The following is an 18,878-nucleotide window of genomic DNA, read 5'->3' on the forward strand; positions in this document are numbered from 1 at the left end:
GAAATAATTTTTAAAAGTTTGGATTATTTGGATACAATTGAGTCTATGTGACACAGCCTTTCTGTAACTTGGAGCTTTCTGGATAATGGTCTTCCATATAACGGATCCCATACGTGAACCAGTATTCTAAATCCAAAAGGTTCCAGACTATGGAGCTGTAATCCAATCAGCTGATATCAGTGAACAGCAGTTACAGTGAAATGTTTTCTGTGATTCTTCTGGAAATATATATAAGTATAAAGTATACATATAATAATGTAACTGTTCTGACTATGTTTTTATATCTGTAAACTAAGGGGGCCTGTTGGATTGTAAAATGGAACTTGAAACCCAGCATTCCAATGTTAGATGCTAAACAACTCATATAGCAACACAGGGGGAAAAAAAGCTTGCAGGTTTGCATCACACTCCTTTCCAAATTTGTCACATACTTCTGTTTTATGAGGATCCACGCACACCATCGTAGTTTGCACTTCCCAGGAAAGCTATGTAATAAGAAAAAAAACACTCTGTATTCTTTCTGTTCTGCCTTTCAGCACTACCTAATAGCAACCAGAGAATCATTACATAAGCAACCTGATATTATTACATATATGCAAATGAGAAGCAACATACTCAGAGACAGTGTGGGATGTCGTCATATCTCCTCCCACTAAAGCTCATGTCAAAGTTGCAGCCTCTGTCAGTGCAAGAGCAGAACTGCAAACTCGAGATACCTTGCAGCGTGTTACATCCCAGCATCTCTCATTGTGCTGGAGGCATTGCAATCATCATGCTATCAACAATCTGGCTTCTGCTCTTCTGTGGGATTATTTCAGAACACCTTGCAAGTTCACAGAAATCGACAAAAGGCAAGTAGCATTTCTTTTCTGTATGAGCTTAGCTCCAGCACACTTCAAAGTTCAGTTCCTGCAATTAAATTATTTTAAATGGGTATATATGTTATGGCTTGCTGTTGGGCAATGTGTGTGGGCAAGGCAGGGTTTGTTCCAACTCTGATAAAACTTTCTATGCAGAATGTCTATTGGTAATTTTTTAATTAGCTTTTCACCTAGTTTTAAAAGTAATTTAGTGTAACAGAAACATGTTTTAAACATACAACTCTTGCATGTATGCCTTCAGCTTTATAATATCGTATATTTGCCTGTTGCAGTACAGTGTTTAGGGGGAAAAATAATATTTTGCAGAACACAGACACTCCCCCTTTCCTCACTGGGCTCATCATTCGAAGTAATTTTGTTCTGGCATATCACTGCTCTGCTGCTCTAACAGCTGGTGTCACATTCAAATATTTTTGGATCTACAGATGTTTGGATTTTACAATAGTTGGCGTGTTTGCTTCCACAACCTGATATTGATTTTTCGCTTTTTTTTTTTCCAATAGCAGCCATTGCAATTTTTTGGGGGTATGTTTTGGAAATTTAGAAAATGATAAACCTTTATACATTTAAAAAAATTCTGTCCCTTTAAATGTGGTCCCATGTAATCAGGGTTTTAGGGAATGGGAGTGAGACAAGATGTGGGTTCCAGCCGCTGGGCGTGGGGCTTTAACATCAAATGACCTTGCTAAAATGTCATGTTGTTTCATTGGGTGGGAACTGTTAGATGATATGAATAGTTAAATAAAAGATGTCAAATGTGGGTCCCTCCAAATGTTATATAGAAACAGTCTCCTATCTCAACTCAAGGCTGTTGAGTTATGCTGGTAGTTGTAGTTCAGTAACAGCTCAAAGGGCCAATGGCTGGTTTATGTAATTGTTTTTCATAGAGGGACACATTTCCTATTGGTCCTCGCTTCCCTTACCCTGGCATGCAGGACAATGACACAATGTGAAAAGGATTAGCAACACATGGTTTGCCATTATTGAACTAATTCCAAAAGAGTGCACATAGGGATACATTGTTAACACTGTACCTCCTCTGACATTAAGTACTTTATGAAGTGTTTCTTTTTGCAAACATTGGAAGCAGGAATTTTCTGACTGAAAAATGAAAGCTGAGCAAAGTCCATAAAGAACTTTGAGAGAGTAAACTTTGAACAGAGAATAACAGAAGGAGGTGGGGGTGCAGTACACCACAGTAAAATGGTCATATTGTTAAAATTGGAAGCAAACTGGTAATCGTGAAAAAAAAAGGACAGTCTTCTTTCCTCATTGTTAACTCATTCATCTGACAGAATAGAAATGGAGGCTAATGCTCAGGGTAGTGATAAGAGTGTTTGGCAATATAACATGGGACAGCCTTTTTACATGGATGGTATAATAAATGGGCATAATAAACATTGTTATAGTAGTCATTCCAACTTTTATTCTAACCATTAACCCACAGCAACCAATTATGTTGTTTACATTATTCTAATGCACTAAAGCATTGCTGTCCAACTTTTCTATTTCAAGGGACAATAATCTGACATACAACATGTTTGCAGTCTGACTTGTTGAACTGATAATGTCATACAAAGAAGTCTGTGAAGTCTGCAAAGCCCAAGGGGAACCTAGGGGTTTTTAAAATGCCTTATAGTGGTTCATCTACCCTCCAGCTTTACAGCATTGCGTTAGACTATTAAACAGTAATGTAACTAGAGGGGGCGGGCCCTGGCGCGGTACCCCCCGCCCCCTCCGTACTCCATTTTTTCTGCCGCCAGAGTCCCAGAATCAGTGGGAGTCAGTGGCACGTGAGGTAGTTACGCCACTGCTATTAAAGGAGAAGGGAAGCTACGGAGGCATTTTATTGCCAATAGATTAGCTGCAATAGTGCAAGCTAGAATGCTATATTTATTCTGTAGAATGTTTTCCCATACCTGAGTAAAAAGCTCTAGAAGCTCTCTGTTTATTTAGAATAGCAGCTGCCATATTAGCTTGCCTGAGTCTCTCCCTGCTCATTTATAGCTCTGGGCTCAGATTACAGCAGTGAAGGAGGGGGGGGGAGGAGCAAACTGAGCATGCTCACGCCCGGGGCAAGGAGGTTTAAGCTGAAGGCAGGAAGTCTGATACAGAAGTCCATGTGTACATAATAGAATGAAAGAAATGCAATGTTTCCTTTTACAGAGGACTCCGAGCAGCACTACTTCAAAGTTTACTGGTATATTTAGGTGGACCTTTCTGATAAGACTTACTTAGTTGTAACCTTTCTTTCTCCTGTGCAGATGACTTACTGGATCTGGAAATACTTTGACATACAGTTGCATATACAGTAATATATACAGATGACCTTCAATCCCAGTCACAGGCTTCCATTTTATCCAAGGTTTTTATATACTCAGTAATATGCCCACTTGTCTAACCTATAATTCTCTGAGTTGCATCTGGTTCCATCAGTATCAAACATATACCATTCTTCTTTTCACCTAGAATGGTCACTTCTTTCTTTAAATTTGAGGCACATTTCCAAAAAACATACCAAAGGCAAATACTTGTTCTACTGTTACCATGCAAACACAGGTTTGATTTGGTTCCAGGTTTGACATTAAAGGTGTGTTATGGCCACCACACACTATCTTCATAGTTAAGTCTGACATCCATATGTCCCCTTTCTCATGTCACGGATTTGTTATCAGGGGAAAGCTAGCAACATCAGGATTTAGGTATATTCATCAAACCATTTTCCTTTTTATAAACACAATTTCATGCAAAATGACTGTGTATGGTGTGTGAAAATCTATGCAGTTGGAGGCTAATTTTGTTCAGGGTTTTTCGAAATGTAATTTTTTTCCCTCAATCACTAGCATATTTTTATAAAAACTGAAATTATAGAAATGTGATCGCGTTGCGACACTGAAGAATTGATCACAACAATAATTAAAGTCATTTGGATTCATAAATCTAGAAACTTTGAATTAAAAAAAGCAATCTTGAATTTGCCCCTCAATATGTTCAACCACATATCCCCTTTTTATAGATATAACAACAGAAAAAAGGACTTTGACCCACTCTTTAATCTATTTACAACTGCATTTTGATTAAGCAAGACAACCGAAGACTAAGGATGTAATGGACAGCCCACAAGTTTGTTATTTTGGAAGTTAGGTCAGCATGGTTTCCCAAACCATGCAGATGTTTTTTATTCACTTTCTTGTTACTTAGAATTTATCTGTAACCATGCTAACTGTATACTTTTGGCAAATGAGAAAGCAACTGATGTTGCAAGCATGGTATGTTGTTTGCTGTGCAGCTTTGTCACATTTCTAAATTGTTAATTTTGGGGAATCCCTGTACAGGCTCATTCGTCCTGTATATAAATATTTATACAAAAGGTGGCAGCACCCACTTGTCAGATGCCATATGTCAGATTTGGACTCTAGTTAGTATGCATTTAGAAGCAAGTTAATCTGTAACATAATCTCTTTGGTGCCAGGGGCGTATCCAACACATTACTCAGATAACTTTGCCTCTAGCCAGCTATTACAGAGCACAGTTCCACGTGCACTCATGTTTGCTACATTTTAACAGATGCTGTCTCACATACATCAGCTGTAGAAGTGGAAGTTTCATCTCACAACTGATAATATCTAAAAACTAGCTTAAGAATTCATGCTACCATATGATTTCTGTCAGAGGGTCGAATTCACTAAGCAACGAAAATGCGCACGTGACGCCTTTGCCGCACTTCGCCAGGGCGCCACTAATTCACTACAATCCGAAGTTGTGCTCAGGGAGGCGAACGGTAGCGAAGTTGCCCTAGCGTTAATGCGTCAAGCAAAGCGAAGATACGATAGCGATGCCTAATTTGCATACAGCACCAAGTTAAAGTACAATGGACGTATATGTAGCAGCAAATACATTACACTACACAAGCCTGGGAAACCTTCACAAAATAAAATAGAGTTGTTATTTTGCCCTATTCATGTGCCCACTGTATAGTTTAGGTGCCATATGTTAGGAAATGTAGGGGGGAAGGAGGGTACCCCAAAAAAATGTACAATGGACATACAGTACACTCACAAATCCATGCCACACTTGAGATGTCAAGCTCTGATTTGTAAGAAGCTGGGTGGTTTTGGCTATGTAAACATAACCACGTGAAATCAGAAAAGGAGGGTTACATGAAAGGCATACAAGAAGGAGGCAGTTGCTGTACCAAGGAGTTTAGAATAAATGCTGCCCCATTCTGGGTCCTACTTGGATTGTGCATATATTCTAAGTTTTTCATCTTTCTATAGAAAAGTGACTTTAATTGTAATTGCACTTTCTAATAGCTTTCTTATAGCAGTCAATATAATTTTCTCTTCCAATATATTTATTTTCTTCTCCATAATAACTGTTTTCATAATCCAAATATCTAATAGCAAATAAGGAATGGGCTTAATAACAAATGGCATACAAATCATAGTTACAGCTGTATTTATAAAATCACCTGAACAACCAACACATAAGAAATATTAGTAGAACTTTATGTGTGTGTGTGTAATGCAAAGATGTTTTGATTACAGAATATAATCGCTATGGGGCAGATTTATCAAGGGTCGAAGTGAAATTTCGATTTTTGAGGTATGAAATTCAAATTTTTAAAGGGTTTTTTTGTGAAATTTGACTAGGGAATAGTTAAAATTCGATTCCAGTTTTTAAAAAAATTAGAATTTGATGTTCAAAATTCATCATACACTGGCCCTTTAAGAATTCAAATTAAACTATTTGCCTCCTTAAACCGAATTGCTGTTTTAGCCTATGGGGGGGACGTTCTGGGATCAATTTGAAATTGTTTGCTGCCTTCCAGAAAATCAAGGTTTTTTCAGAGAAAAAAACTCGAATCAAATTCGATTTTGTGGGTCGATCCTATTCACCTGAGTACAAAAGATTAGATTTTTTAATAAATTGCAGTTGGTCAAATTTCAAGTTCATGGGAGTTCATGGGAGTTTAAACTAACTCCCATGAACTCGAAATTCAACCCTTGATAAATCTGCCCCTAAATGTTCAAAAAAAAATTTTTATTGGACTTTTCCAAAAGGAACAAAAAGCATACTGTCCTATGCGCTGCCTGAGGTGGCTCCTGTGATACTGCCCCACCTCACAGCTCAGCGCGTTTTTTGAGCAGTAGTGGGTCCAAAGGGGCTGCATTGGTAGTGTGCAGTTGTGCTCTCTGCCCTAGAAGAGCCAAATTTGCCAGTTTAATACCTTGAAATGTGTCCCTTAAAGTTACCAGGAGCAGCTTTTTGCCACCCCTGGTACCCCGGTGGGCTTTTGCCGCCAAAGGAGAGTTTCTCAACTCGGCTCATGGCAGCAGAGTCCATATACTGTCATGGTTGTTGGCATTATGGGTACCATCAAATTATCTACTCTACTGTACTTTTCATTTTTTAAATTTTAAAGTAAAGCTGTCCAAACATGAGCCAAAATAAGTAGATTAATTACCTGTATATTGGCCCTTCCAGGCTTGCTTGACCTGTATATGGTAAAAAATCAGGTAGCTTGGAATATCTCATGTGGTGAGAAATGTACTGGCCCTTCAACATGGTCCTCCCCTGATGGATATACATACAGTACACCTATAGTAGGATGCGATCATGAGCCTAGGGTCCAAATGATTGATTTCACCACTCACTCATCCTTTATGTGTATATCCAGCTTAGGGCTATGTCACACCTGGTGGAGAATATGTCTATTCAGCTCAACTCTGCCCTTTCTCTACAGACAGCAATGACATCCATCTGACTCTGTTCAAAACATGCACACATAAACACACGTCTGCCCCATGTGCACAGTGATAGCTGCCACTGCGGTCACAACAATCTACAAAGACAGGATGAATACAGACAGAATAGGCAAAGCTACATGTGAAATAGCACTAAAGTCATTATCAATGCTTTCTTTGTTATTGCCATATGTTAAACAATGTCAAGGGTGCAAGTGCCTCCTGTTTAACAGCAGAATTATACACTAAAAGGAGAGTGGGGTATATCCTAAAGTCCTAAAGCTCTGTCCTTGGCACCAAATACTCCTCCAGAAAAATACATTAGTTAGATTTCATCTTGAGAACTGATTGAGTTTAATAGATATTGCAGAGTTATTGCTGAAGATGCAAATTTATTGCAGTGCACAAAAGGCCTGGCACACTGTAGAAAGTCCTTGTGATGCCAGATGAATTGCAATAAAGTTGCACCTTCAGCAGTAAACCTGCAATTGATATCCAGTTCCTATTTTGCTCCCATAGTGCTCCAGTTCTTACGCCCATGGTTTAGTAAACCTAAATGATTTCTGTAAAGCCAAATCATTTTTAGAGGAACATGAAATTTGAAGCATAGTGCCGAGATGTCACAAATATTGAACGTGACATAGTGTTTACAACCCCATGAAAGGTTATTTTGACATAAATTGCAGTGGCTCTACTTAAAAGAGTCCTTGTTATTTTGGGTTGCTGGTTGGAAAACCCTCCATATTTATAGCCACCGAAACATTTCAGTTATTATTTGAAATTGAAACTCAACATTCCTCCCAACCTCAAAGAATGCAATCAAGGTTACTACCAAACACATGTACTGTGATTATGTAAGTGAATTTAAACTCAAATCCAGCATTTGGGAAAGAGTAAAGCACAAATACATCTGATCATAAAGCAAACTGCATATAGATAAAAATATCAACACACTATAAAGTGTGACAGAAATCTTAGAAAAAGTTATTAACACCACATGTGGTCTGAGTGACAACGTTGATCTCTATCTTGGATTTGGTGTATTAATAGACAGTCAGTGGTACCCTTACTGCCATCAAGATATCACGACTGATTGAAAATTGAGAAAAACACAAACTTGCAGTATAAAAGAATGGGCAAAACTGAGGAATGTTCTAAGAGTCATAAAAAAGTTTTAAATGTATGTTCACATGGGTGCATTGATAGCAAAATTAGCTAATCTAACATTTTCTCAGCACATAGTCATTTACATGCATTGTAATGTAGTAGATGAAAAAGGGCACATAGCCATCACGCTCAGCCAGTTCTCCAGATGAAATCTGACTAATTTATAGATGAACCAAAGGACAGCATAAATCTTAATCAGAAGCCTCATAAATGTTCCTAACTTCAAAAGGGTAATCGGTACAGTCCCATGATCATTTTTATACTACAAGTTAATTTTAATAACATGGTGTTTCTTATCTAAAGAGGACATCCAACCTATTCTTGAAACTTTCTTAATCATGTGTCAGTGCAACAGTTTTAGGGAGAGATTTCTACAACTTCAAAGCTCAAACTGTAAAAAAAAACCTTTAAAGGAGAACCAAACCCTTAATTATAAAAAACCCCTACCCTACATGGACCCCCTACCTGCTCCCCCCCAGCCTAGGTGTTACCCCCAGTAAATGCCCCTATATCTTTACGTACCCATCGGTGCAGATTCTTTGCAGTGAAGTTCATGGGCGCTATCTTCTTCTCTTTGGTAATCTTCGGGAAGAAAGTGGCATAGCGGTGCATGCGCAGTTGGAGCAATCTTCCGGAAATCTTGACAGAAATTGCCAAAGCCAGAAGGAGAGCCGAAGATTACTGAAGAGAAGAAGATGGCACCTGTGAACTCCACTGCACAGAATCTGCATCGAGGATTAAGTAAAGATGTAGGGACATTTAACAGGGGTAATATCCAGGCTGGGGGGGAGCAGAGAGGGGGGTCTATGTAGGGTAGAGGGATAGGGTTTTTTATAATTAAGGGTGTGGTTCTCCTTTAAGTGTGGATCAATAATGTCTCAGTTACAAACTGTACAGATGGTAATGTAAGCATTCATAGAGGCAGATTTACTAAAGGGCGAAGTGTCACCAGCGACTGCTTCGCACATATCGCACCAGTTTGCCAGGAGCAAATTCGCTACCACTATGCTAATTCACTAATATGTGAAGTTGCACCCTGGGCACTGAGTGCTGGCAACTTTTCGGTATCGTTACTTTGGCAATGTGAGCATTTCATAGCGAAGATGCGCTAGCGTTTGTTTGTGCCCAGCGAAAATTCGCTAGTGATCTTGCGTTTAGGTTAATTTGCATACGGAGGGTAATTTAAAGTTGTATGGAGGTCTTTATTATAAATGTTGGTGCAAATGCTATAATGCTTGAAGTTATCACTTTTTATTACACGTGTCCAGGGAACCTTAATAAAGACAAGAGAGTTAATATAATGCCCTACACATGAGCCCACTGTTATATTGATGTTCCAGTTACCCAAAAAAAGTCTAAATTAGGACTTTTGCAGCTAATCCCACTTAAAACAAGGAAAAGCCGCCAGCGTTTTTTGAACTTTAATGCATTTTCGGCACACAGGATATGATGTAAGTGACAGAAGATTGAGGAAGATCTATCTGCTTTTTTAGCACTTCGCCTGGTCTGAGGTGGCGAAGTCAACTCTGGGAAAGAGGTAACGTTTAGTAAAATCCGCACTTTAGTGAATTTGCGGAGAAACGATCATTTGCCAGAGCAAAGAGTCGTCTGGCGATAGAGTGAGAATGAACGCTAGTGACAGTCCTTTTCGCTAGCAAATTGGCGCCTGCGCCTGTTAGTGAACTGGTGATGTCCCTGCAGGTGGCAATGCTGGAGAAAAGTCGCTATCGTTAGCCACTTTGCCCTTTAGTGAATCTGCCCCATAGTACGTAAGGTTAATCCAAAATACGGTTTGTGTGTGCTCATACATTCAGTAGTAGGGATCTTGGACTATAATCTCAACTAGGACAGCAACTGATGTGAATTATAACCAATATATATGACACACTACATTTTTTGTCATTGGTTTATAAACAAAGGATAGTAATAGACTGATCTGATTTATTTATCTATTTATTCCCACAGTGTACTTGGCTACCTTTCTGATCACAGAACAAAAATAAAATAGTGACTGCAGTTATTGTGACTGAATTCACCTTATGTCATGAGTGGGTTATTATAAAGTTTCCATATCTCCAGATTTATTTCAGGTGTTTTATGTTTTAAAACATGTATTGTAATTCTAAGACTTTTCTTTGGCCCGATTAAGAGGTCATTGAATTTGGCTGACTTATTCTTCTTGCAAATTTTAGATGTAAATAAAATGTGTATCCAAAGACTTTATATTGATCATCATGAAGGTTAGCAAGTTTTATTCAGTGGAATTATATTTTGGCTGCTAATATACAAAAATGTTAAATAGTTTATTGGCAGTATGCTTATTTTGGATAATTTTCCCGGAATATTAACCAATATCTTCTTTCTACACACTTTTTTAAGATTTGCCTGGAGCAATCAAGAATTTTACCATAAGTTGTGTTTTACACTACTAAGAAACCTATGAAGCGTCAAAGTGATTTAAAAATGTCTTCAGATATCTTTCACAGGCATTCATCTACACACTGATGTCATGTACAATAGCAAAATATAAATAATTATTTAGAATCCAAGGGTTGGGAACTGTAAGAATACTATACTTGAGTAATCCAAGAATTTTTACAACTAGCAAGAGCCTTCATGGAGCACGACTTGAAGTCAGATGTTACAGAAACACCTTTAAGGCATAATAAAAGAAAATGTTCATGTGCAGAGAGCAAAGTATCCTACAAATAAATGATTTGGAGGAAGTATGGGCTTCAGCATGAGTAAATCTGTTGCCTGCTATTTTCCAAAACATGTTACTTAGACATGAATAGGATAGAGATGTAACATCTATTGCATATGCTTTACAATTGCCTAGCCTACTAAAGGTGGAAATTTTACTTGCTTCAGTGGGTTTTTTTTAAGTTGTTTGTTTTTTGTGTTATACTTACAGTAGCTGTCCTGATAAAGATCCTTGTGAGCAACAAAATGGATACAATAACGATAGTGTAAGTTTGGTATATTGTAAGACTGGTATACAGGAACAATTGTACTCACACCATCTTGCACACAACATTATATTCAGTTGTAAATCATATACACAAATTATGCAGATGGTGGAATATTTGTAAGTGAGGACTGCGCACACTGAGCCGAAACTGTGCATAGCCCAAAATGCACCATAGTTTGTTGTAAAACACAGGGTGACACTGATGTAATAGGGTTTCATTTTAGAGTCTTGGATTTTGTCGGAAAAGAACTGGAAAATTGCATCTGAAATTGCACTCTGTACACTGAACATATGAGCTCTACAGACTCTAAATGCTTACTTCCATAATTAGTCTTGCTTCCTAATTTCCTGATTTTATTGTTCAGAACTGAATTAATTTTGTTCAGGCACAGTAGTTCTAACAAAGCCACTCACAAATGTGGTCATAGGTTTAAAAAGATTTAAAATAAAATGTGGCTTTCACATTAGGCCTGTAAAACTACATATATCATCATGTCTTTCTAAAGCAAACACATAACTTTACCAGTGCAAGGCAAAATTACATAATATTTTAATTATGTGAAAACCCTTTTATTTTTTGGTGTTACTGTTCCTGTACAGAATTGTTTGTCATTATTTAGGAGGCAAATTATCTTTTCCCAAAGGTTGCATTCTAATGGGTAATAAAAGTATTACTTCTAGTTATTCCCAAACTCTTCTACAAACTGTCATCTTATAACTGTACGTTTCTTTATACTGCCCATTTACTGATGTTATTTATGGCTCACCCTAAAGTCATTGGTCTTCTCTATTATATCTTCCTCTATTGGCAAACATAAGACTTGTTTTCAGGTCATTTATACAAAGGTCACATTGATGACTTTCCACACTTAACCTCTCTCACCTTCTGTCAGAACTCATGATAACTCACTTAAGCAATTGGAATAATTTTGCTGTCAAAGCTGATTTGATTTCATCTGTAACTTTGTCCCAATATTGCTTTACCCTTTAGCCACAAAATCCCATACATTGTTAATTTACCAGTAGTATACTAAATTAAAATCTAGTCATTAAAATCTATATCTCTTTGGTTCATGTAAAATTATTTGGGCTCAAACGCAGTAATAACATTATACATGACTGCATCATTTTAAGTGAAAAATCTCTAAAGCTGTATTGAATGGTAGTGGAAATCTTCAAAATGTATCCTTGGGATAATAAAATTAATGTAATGAATAATAATTGAGCTACTGTTGCTCCTGCTTCCCATCTCTTACACTAATGTGGATAATAAAATGTTTTATTTCCACTGATATCTTCTATACATAATTCTCTGTGCTCTGACAAATATTTGCTTATATCTCTTAACCATTTTCTTCTTCATAAATTACTTTTCTTGAATTAAAACCTTTCTATTTTTTTTCTCTATTTATTCCACTTTCAAATGTCCCCATAAAAACACAACATAGGATATATTCTACAGAGAAGTAGACCTTGTTCCTATGTCATTCCTGTGGCTCTGATCTTCTCTTAACAAATTAACATGATGTTAACACTATTTATTACATTCAAAGTGGTAGCTAAGAAACCGATTCTGTATTCAGTGTGTGCTTGACCTAGTATTGTTAATATAATGAAGGTGGTGTAAGAACTGGGGAATACAAAATTCCATTTGCACAGATGAAAACCATTAAAGAAGATTTTTTCATCACCTAGCTATAAATAATAGCAAACCTGACACCTGCAGCTGTGTCTGCAGCTGAATATTGTCTTTCATTGCAGATTCAGGATTTTCTGGTGGTGCTGAAGCTTTCTCAGAGATGATTTTTCCTTTTTTGTTCAGAATGAGCAGATTGGCGGATTCACACTTTCCATTTTTAATGTCTTGTATATGTACTTGCATGTTTTAAAGCTGCATTTAACTGGCTATTTTAAAAGTGTAGTTGCCAACATACAAGTTACAGTAATACGATGCATATGTGTTTCATTTGAACATCAAGGACTTGGCTTCTGTGTGGCTGGATGAGCAGGGGGGCCCTTCTGTAGAGAATCTACCATACCTATAAATAATGACACAATGTTATTTTGTGGATGAAATGCCAGCTGCAGTTTTATTAAATGAATCAACATACCTAAATAGCATCATATGCCAACTTCTGGTGGTTACTTAGCAAGCGTCAATTGGACACCATGAAAAACAGTAGTCTGTTAGCTACTGTACCAGCTGTTTTACTCATCAGGCTAACCTTGGTTAGTGCTACAACTGATGTATACAGCTGTGAGGATAACAAGAGAGCAAATTCAAACATGGCAAAAAGCCTTTCGATAACATTACATGGGCCGGAAGTATGGGCAGAATAGAACACAGCTTGGAGAGTGTTTGACTTGTATGTTCTGGATGCCTTTTAACAATACAGGAAGGACTAAAGTATAGGTGGGGTAAATTAAAGATCCTACCTAGTGAAATAAAACAAACAGTCCCTGATATCTGGCAGGCAGCCATGATGCAATGGGGAGTTGCTAATGAGTCTTTCCAGTGCCTTTGTTACAAAGCTTTAAAGATGACAAGGCAGTAAGGTTGTTCCTAGTCATATTTCCAAGTCTAATTTCATAACACCATATTTCCATGGATGTGGACTGCATTTAGGGGTTTGAGTGCATAAAAGTTCTATAATATGTCTGAAGACAACAATGCCTTCTGTACCTTAAGGGTGGTGGCAGACGTGGCTACTTGGAGATATTTTTCGCCCAGCGAACAAATCGCTTCTTCTTCAGGTGACTAATCTCCCCTAAATGCCTTCCCGCCGGCTAAAATGTAAATCGGAACTCAGAACACTTCGGCTTTCCAAAATAACCTCAAGTTTCCATGTGAAGCAACTTAGGTCATTTAGGGGAGATAAGCCACATGAAGAAGAGGCGATTTGTTGTTGGGCGACTAATCTCCCCGAGTAGCTATGTCTGCCACCACCCTTAGAAGGGTTATTGATTTCTAGATGATATGGAGCTTTTCGATAATTTATGGTTATCTCAAACTAGTATCTGACTGTAATTCATTTGTGTTAGGAGTTGCTAGAGTAAAGTACAACTGTTACCAGGTGGGGGGGGGGAGGGGACTGTTGCTGAAATAGGATTTGGCAACAATAAAAGGTGTTTTCCCCAATGCTTTCTTACTCACTTCTATCCAATATGCTGAGAACTCGGCTTTAAATGTCACACATGCCTTTATATAACAATAACTATTGGAAGTAGATTGGAGAAATTGAGCAGAACTTTGGAATTTTAGGTTTGTTTTGTCACAGGACAAATGTATTCAGATTTTGTCCACATACATACTTCTATTTGAATCTGTAACATAATTTAACTGAATAACTGAAGGGAAAACACATTTAGATTAGTTTGTAGGTGGGTTGAGTTGACATTGCTAGTAACATATCTAAAAAATTTGGAGACGCACACATAATGTGTAAGTAAAAACCCTGCTTCATTGATGGATATCATAACTCCTGTTTCTTCGGTGTTCCACCTGAGAGATACCCCTGAAAGCTTGTGCTGTCCATCTTTTTGTAAAAAGTACAGCATAGCTTTTGCCTACAAATTGTATGTGCTTTTTCCCAATTAGGTTTTTCATTCAGCAGTGGTGTGTTATGTCTTTGGTAGGGCTTTACACTAAAGAAAGCTGTGGCAGTACTCAGTGACATAACTAGTATCATCTGGGCCCGGTTGCAGCATGTGCACCTGGGACCCCTGCCAGTCCCACTCCCGCTTTGGAGTCATGCCCCCATCAACCACAGGTGCATGGGCAAAATCACTGAAATCTCCACCAGTGATATTGCTGTCACACATTTTATCACAGCTCTGGGAGGCCCAAGGGGTGCAGTTCTGGGTGCAAACATCCCCCCAAACCCCAGGTACTGGCACCACTGGAGGCACGGCCGGGTTTTATTATGGACGCCACCAGGCCATAAGCAAACTATCTGCTCCCCTGCCCCTGGCCACCCCAGGTGCGTATGTGCGAATTCACACACACTTTGCGCGTGCACTTTCCCTGTCACTTTCAGCTCTGAGGACTGCCTACATTTCTTGCAGGCAAGTACATGTGAAGTTTGTATTACAATGCGCAGAGTCCTCAGTGTAGGAAAATGATGTGGCTGGGCGACATGCCACCCTTGGAATAGTCCCGTCCTAGGCCCAGGCCTTTGTGACCTTGCCACAAAACCCGGAGGTACAGAATGATATGCAGTTCAATATATGTTTATGAAAAATGTTCCTAAAGTTTAGCGGGGCCATAAAATGATTTTGCTGTTGGACCCAGCAACTTGTAGTTATGCCAATGGAAAGACTCCTAACCGTTTCCATGTTTCTTCTCCTCTCCATTTCCAGTCACTTTCCCTTTCTTCCTGGAGATTGTACATAAGGCCCTTATTATAATTATTATATTATTATTAGAGATAGATTTTGAACAGAGAAAAGAATACATTGCAATATTTGCAAGTAATGTAAAAATAAAAGCTACAAAAATAAATAAAAAACACTTTGAATACAAAAAATATTTAGTGTTAAAATGCATATTTTTTTGTAAAGCATATTCTTAGAATTCTACTGTTTGCATCCCATTTGTTAGATGTGCTAGGTCTGCAATAATAAAGATTATCTATATTATAGCTAAGAAGTTGTTGAAAGGATGGAGTATATATCGCTGTTTCCACTCATCAACAGAAAAATGTTCCTTCCCTTTCCCTTGCAGCTATCTAAGCTGGCATGTTTAAACCTGCACTCATAAACACAGAGCGAAAGAGGGCAACATCTAACCCTCAGTGACATTCTGGAGAGCTTACAGTGCCCTGAATATTCTATAATTGGATCAGATGCATCATACTTGTCATTTAACCAAAACATAGAAGATCAAATGGGACTGTTTTAAAATATACATGCATTGAAAGTATAACTTTTATCTTATGGTGCACATTTTGCCTTCATTTATAATGTAATGTTATACTTACATGTTTCTCCAGCTGCGTGTGCTACACATTATTTTCACATGCTGGCATATCCCCATACATTGCTCTATGGATGTTTTCTCATATAGAGCAACCACAAATGAGAGGATTCATTGCTAGTGCGGTGTTAACATTTTAACAAGTTCCCTTGCGGTTCAACCAATGTCTTTCCCTATTTTCCAGACTGTGATTGGCCTTCAGAATGCTCTTATCTCTGTAATGAAATGCCTGATGATTTTTTTTTCGTGAAACTAGCTTAATAACAAGTAAGGAAAAGCAAAAAAAAAAATAGATTTGCTATGTTCAAAACTTTGACATAAGGTAGAAAGAAACCAATTGTGACCATTTGTTGCTCTAGCTAGAACTACAAATCCCAGCATCCCCCGATAGACAGTGATGGAGCTATCTTATGCTAAACACATAAAAATGAAAAACTGGCCTGCTTGGATTTCAGAGATTCAACTAGAAGTTATTAAATATATTGTTCCACCTCAGGTCTGGTCATGTTTTACAGAATAGACTGTGATGTAGTTATAGCTAACTTATTCTGTATTGATATCAGCCCATATACGGTTCTTCCAATTTGTGTAAATTTGTGTAAATCTTTATACTTGACAGGCTTTCACACTCCAGGGTCACCCTGAATCTAATATTGCAGGGACCACAACTGCAAATTCTGCAGTTTCTACTGATGGCTTTATCGTAAATTATAATATAATAAATGCTAATCAAAGGATCTACGTATATATTTTATAGTTATGAAAGCAAAAATTGTGTATATATAGCGCTAAAACTAAGGAACACTTTACTGAGACTGCTGCTTTTTTTTGATGAATTACTTTTTTATTTGCACTGTTTCTGAACCCAACAAAAGCATTTTTTTAGTAGCCTCCTGGTAAGAAAGTGAAGACTCAACAGGAAAATTGCTTCCAGGAGTAGATGCATGCAGAACGTGTGAATTTTAAGAAACCTGGAAGTGCTAAGCAGGTTGAGCGCCAGTTATTGCTATAGCTCACATATGCTCCTGCTTCATATTTCTTGTGAGACAACACATCATCAAATGGTTTCCATTCCTGCATAAATAGAAAGATGCAAGTTATGGAGTATAAACTTAAATTACTATGTTCTGGATAAGTGTTAACTTATGCTCCTTTAATTAACATTCCCTTTAAGAAGTACACAGGAAGAGTATCTCAATATCTGGGACAAATTCATGTTGGAAATGCATATTGTTTATGGGATTGGAAGCTATTATTTGTTCTGGACACATCTACATTTTTTGACATTTTTTAGTATTATCATTATAAAGAACATACAATTGTGCAAAACTATATACATACTGTGTATATATATATACATATATAAAATATATATAAAATATATAAAATGCTTTATTCCATAAATTACACCAACGTTTTGGCTCCTGCTTGGGGCATTTTTCAAGGAAACACTGGTGTAATTTATAGAGTAAAGCATTTTGAGAAATATGGACATTTGGGGTTATTTACTAAAACTAGAATTTTTCTGGTCTGGCTTTTTGGGGAAAAAAGTGAGCGATTTGGGAGAAACGGCAAAAAAATAATACGATTTCGGCTTTCGGGCAATTTTAACGAGTTATTTTAATAATAAATAAGGCAAAATCATGGTTGAGAGTTTGGTCGAGCTTTGTTAAATAAAACATCCTCCTTGGAGTGAGAACCACCTTCATTGTGTGTGTGTGTGTGTGTGTGTGTGTGTGTGTGTGTGTGTGTGTGTGTGTGTGTGTATATATATATATATATATATATATATATATATATATATATATATATATATATATATATATATATATATATATAAAAAGTCCTTGGTAGTAGTCCGCACTCCACTGGAATCAGCAAGGCACCCAGGCGCCACTCATATGACAAAAAGCATAACTAATCCAGAAAGCATGAGTGCACACTGGGATTTTGATTAAAAATCTAATATTTATTAAATTACATTAAAACTGGTCAACGTTTCGGTCCACCTCTAGGACCATTATCAAGACCATATATATATATATATATATGTGTGTGTGTGTTATTTACATTATTAACTGTATATACAGTATATATATATATATAAATATTTTGTAATCTCCTCTGGAAAAATTGTGATCCAATGGCAAAAATGTATGCTTGCTGTATGACCATGAAAAGGATAGCGTATCATATTCCATATTTCACATAATTTCATAAGCCGCTTTGTGTAATTACCTGTGTAACACTATAGTACAGGAGGCCACCAGGGTTTCCAAATTATCATGAGCTTTACAGATAAATTCCTGAATTAAACTTTCTGTCCCTTGGAATGAGCCCTCACTGTGTTGGAGGCAGGATGCTGTTAGGTAACTATAATCTATATACTATGGTGTTTAGTAAAAATGGGCACCAGTGGTTCTCATAACTTAACCAAAAACAGGTTAATTAACCCTCGATATTCAACTGGGAATGAAAATCCTTCGACTTCGAATATCGAAGTCGAAGGATTTTGCACAAATACTGCGATCGTACGATCGAAGGAATAATCGTTTGATCGAGCGATTAAATCCTTCAAAACGAACGATTCGAAGGATTTCAATCCAACTATCGAAGGATTATCCTTCGACCAAAAAAACTTAGCCAAGCCTATGGGGACCTTGAGGAAGTCCTATGCACTCCATTGCACTTCGTCTGGTCTGAGCTGGCAAAGGCAAGTCTGGCGAATGAGGTAACGTTCAGTAAAATTAGAATCTTAGTGAATTAGCGTAGTTACGTCTGTTCGCCAGAGCGAAAATTCACCTGGAGTTAGAGTGCGAAGCAACACTAGCGTCTATCTTCTTTGCTAGTAAAGAGATGTCTGCGCCCGTTAGGAAATTGGTGAAGTTCCAAAATGACATCACACTGGCGAATTTTCACTAGCATTAGTCATTTCGCCCTTTATGGAATCTGCCCCCAAGTGTCCTGGGATTTGTGTTTAGCCTCTTCAAATAGTCAGGGAAGCTAAATTATGAGACCACAGTCCCAGATACACTGACTTCTCCAGCTTTGTGCAGCGCCGGATTCCATTTCTGGCCGCCCCTAGGCTGCGCGGTCCGACCAGGCGGCCGCGCGGTCCTAGCACCCCGCCTTCCCAG

General features: G+C 37.8%; 1 protein-coding gene across 39 annotated transcripts in view; it reads left to right on the top strand.

The window, feature by feature from the left end:
- The first annotated feature begins 616 nt into the window (after positions 1-616).
- Positions 617-18,878, top strand: part of LOC108707524 (target of Nesh-SH3) — a 181,819-nt gene continuing 163,557 nt past the window's right edge. For all 39 annotated transcript variants that reach the window (XM_041582306.1, XM_041582307.1, XM_041582310.1 and 36 more), the window contains exon 1: positions 617-851. In XM_041582306.1, the coding sequence (XP_041438240.1) occupies positions 632-851 (220 nt within the window). In that variant the 5' untranslated portion in view covers positions 617-631. The remainder of the gene's footprint in view (positions 852-18,878) is intronic.

The sequence above is a fragment of the Xenopus laevis genome, chromosome 2L, assembly GCF_017654675.1.
Source record: "Xenopus laevis strain J_2021 chromosome 2L, Xenopus_laevis_v10.1, whole genome shotgun sequence".
NCBI classification, from domain to species: Eukaryota; Metazoa; Chordata; class Amphibia; order Anura; family Pipidae; genus Xenopus; species Xenopus laevis.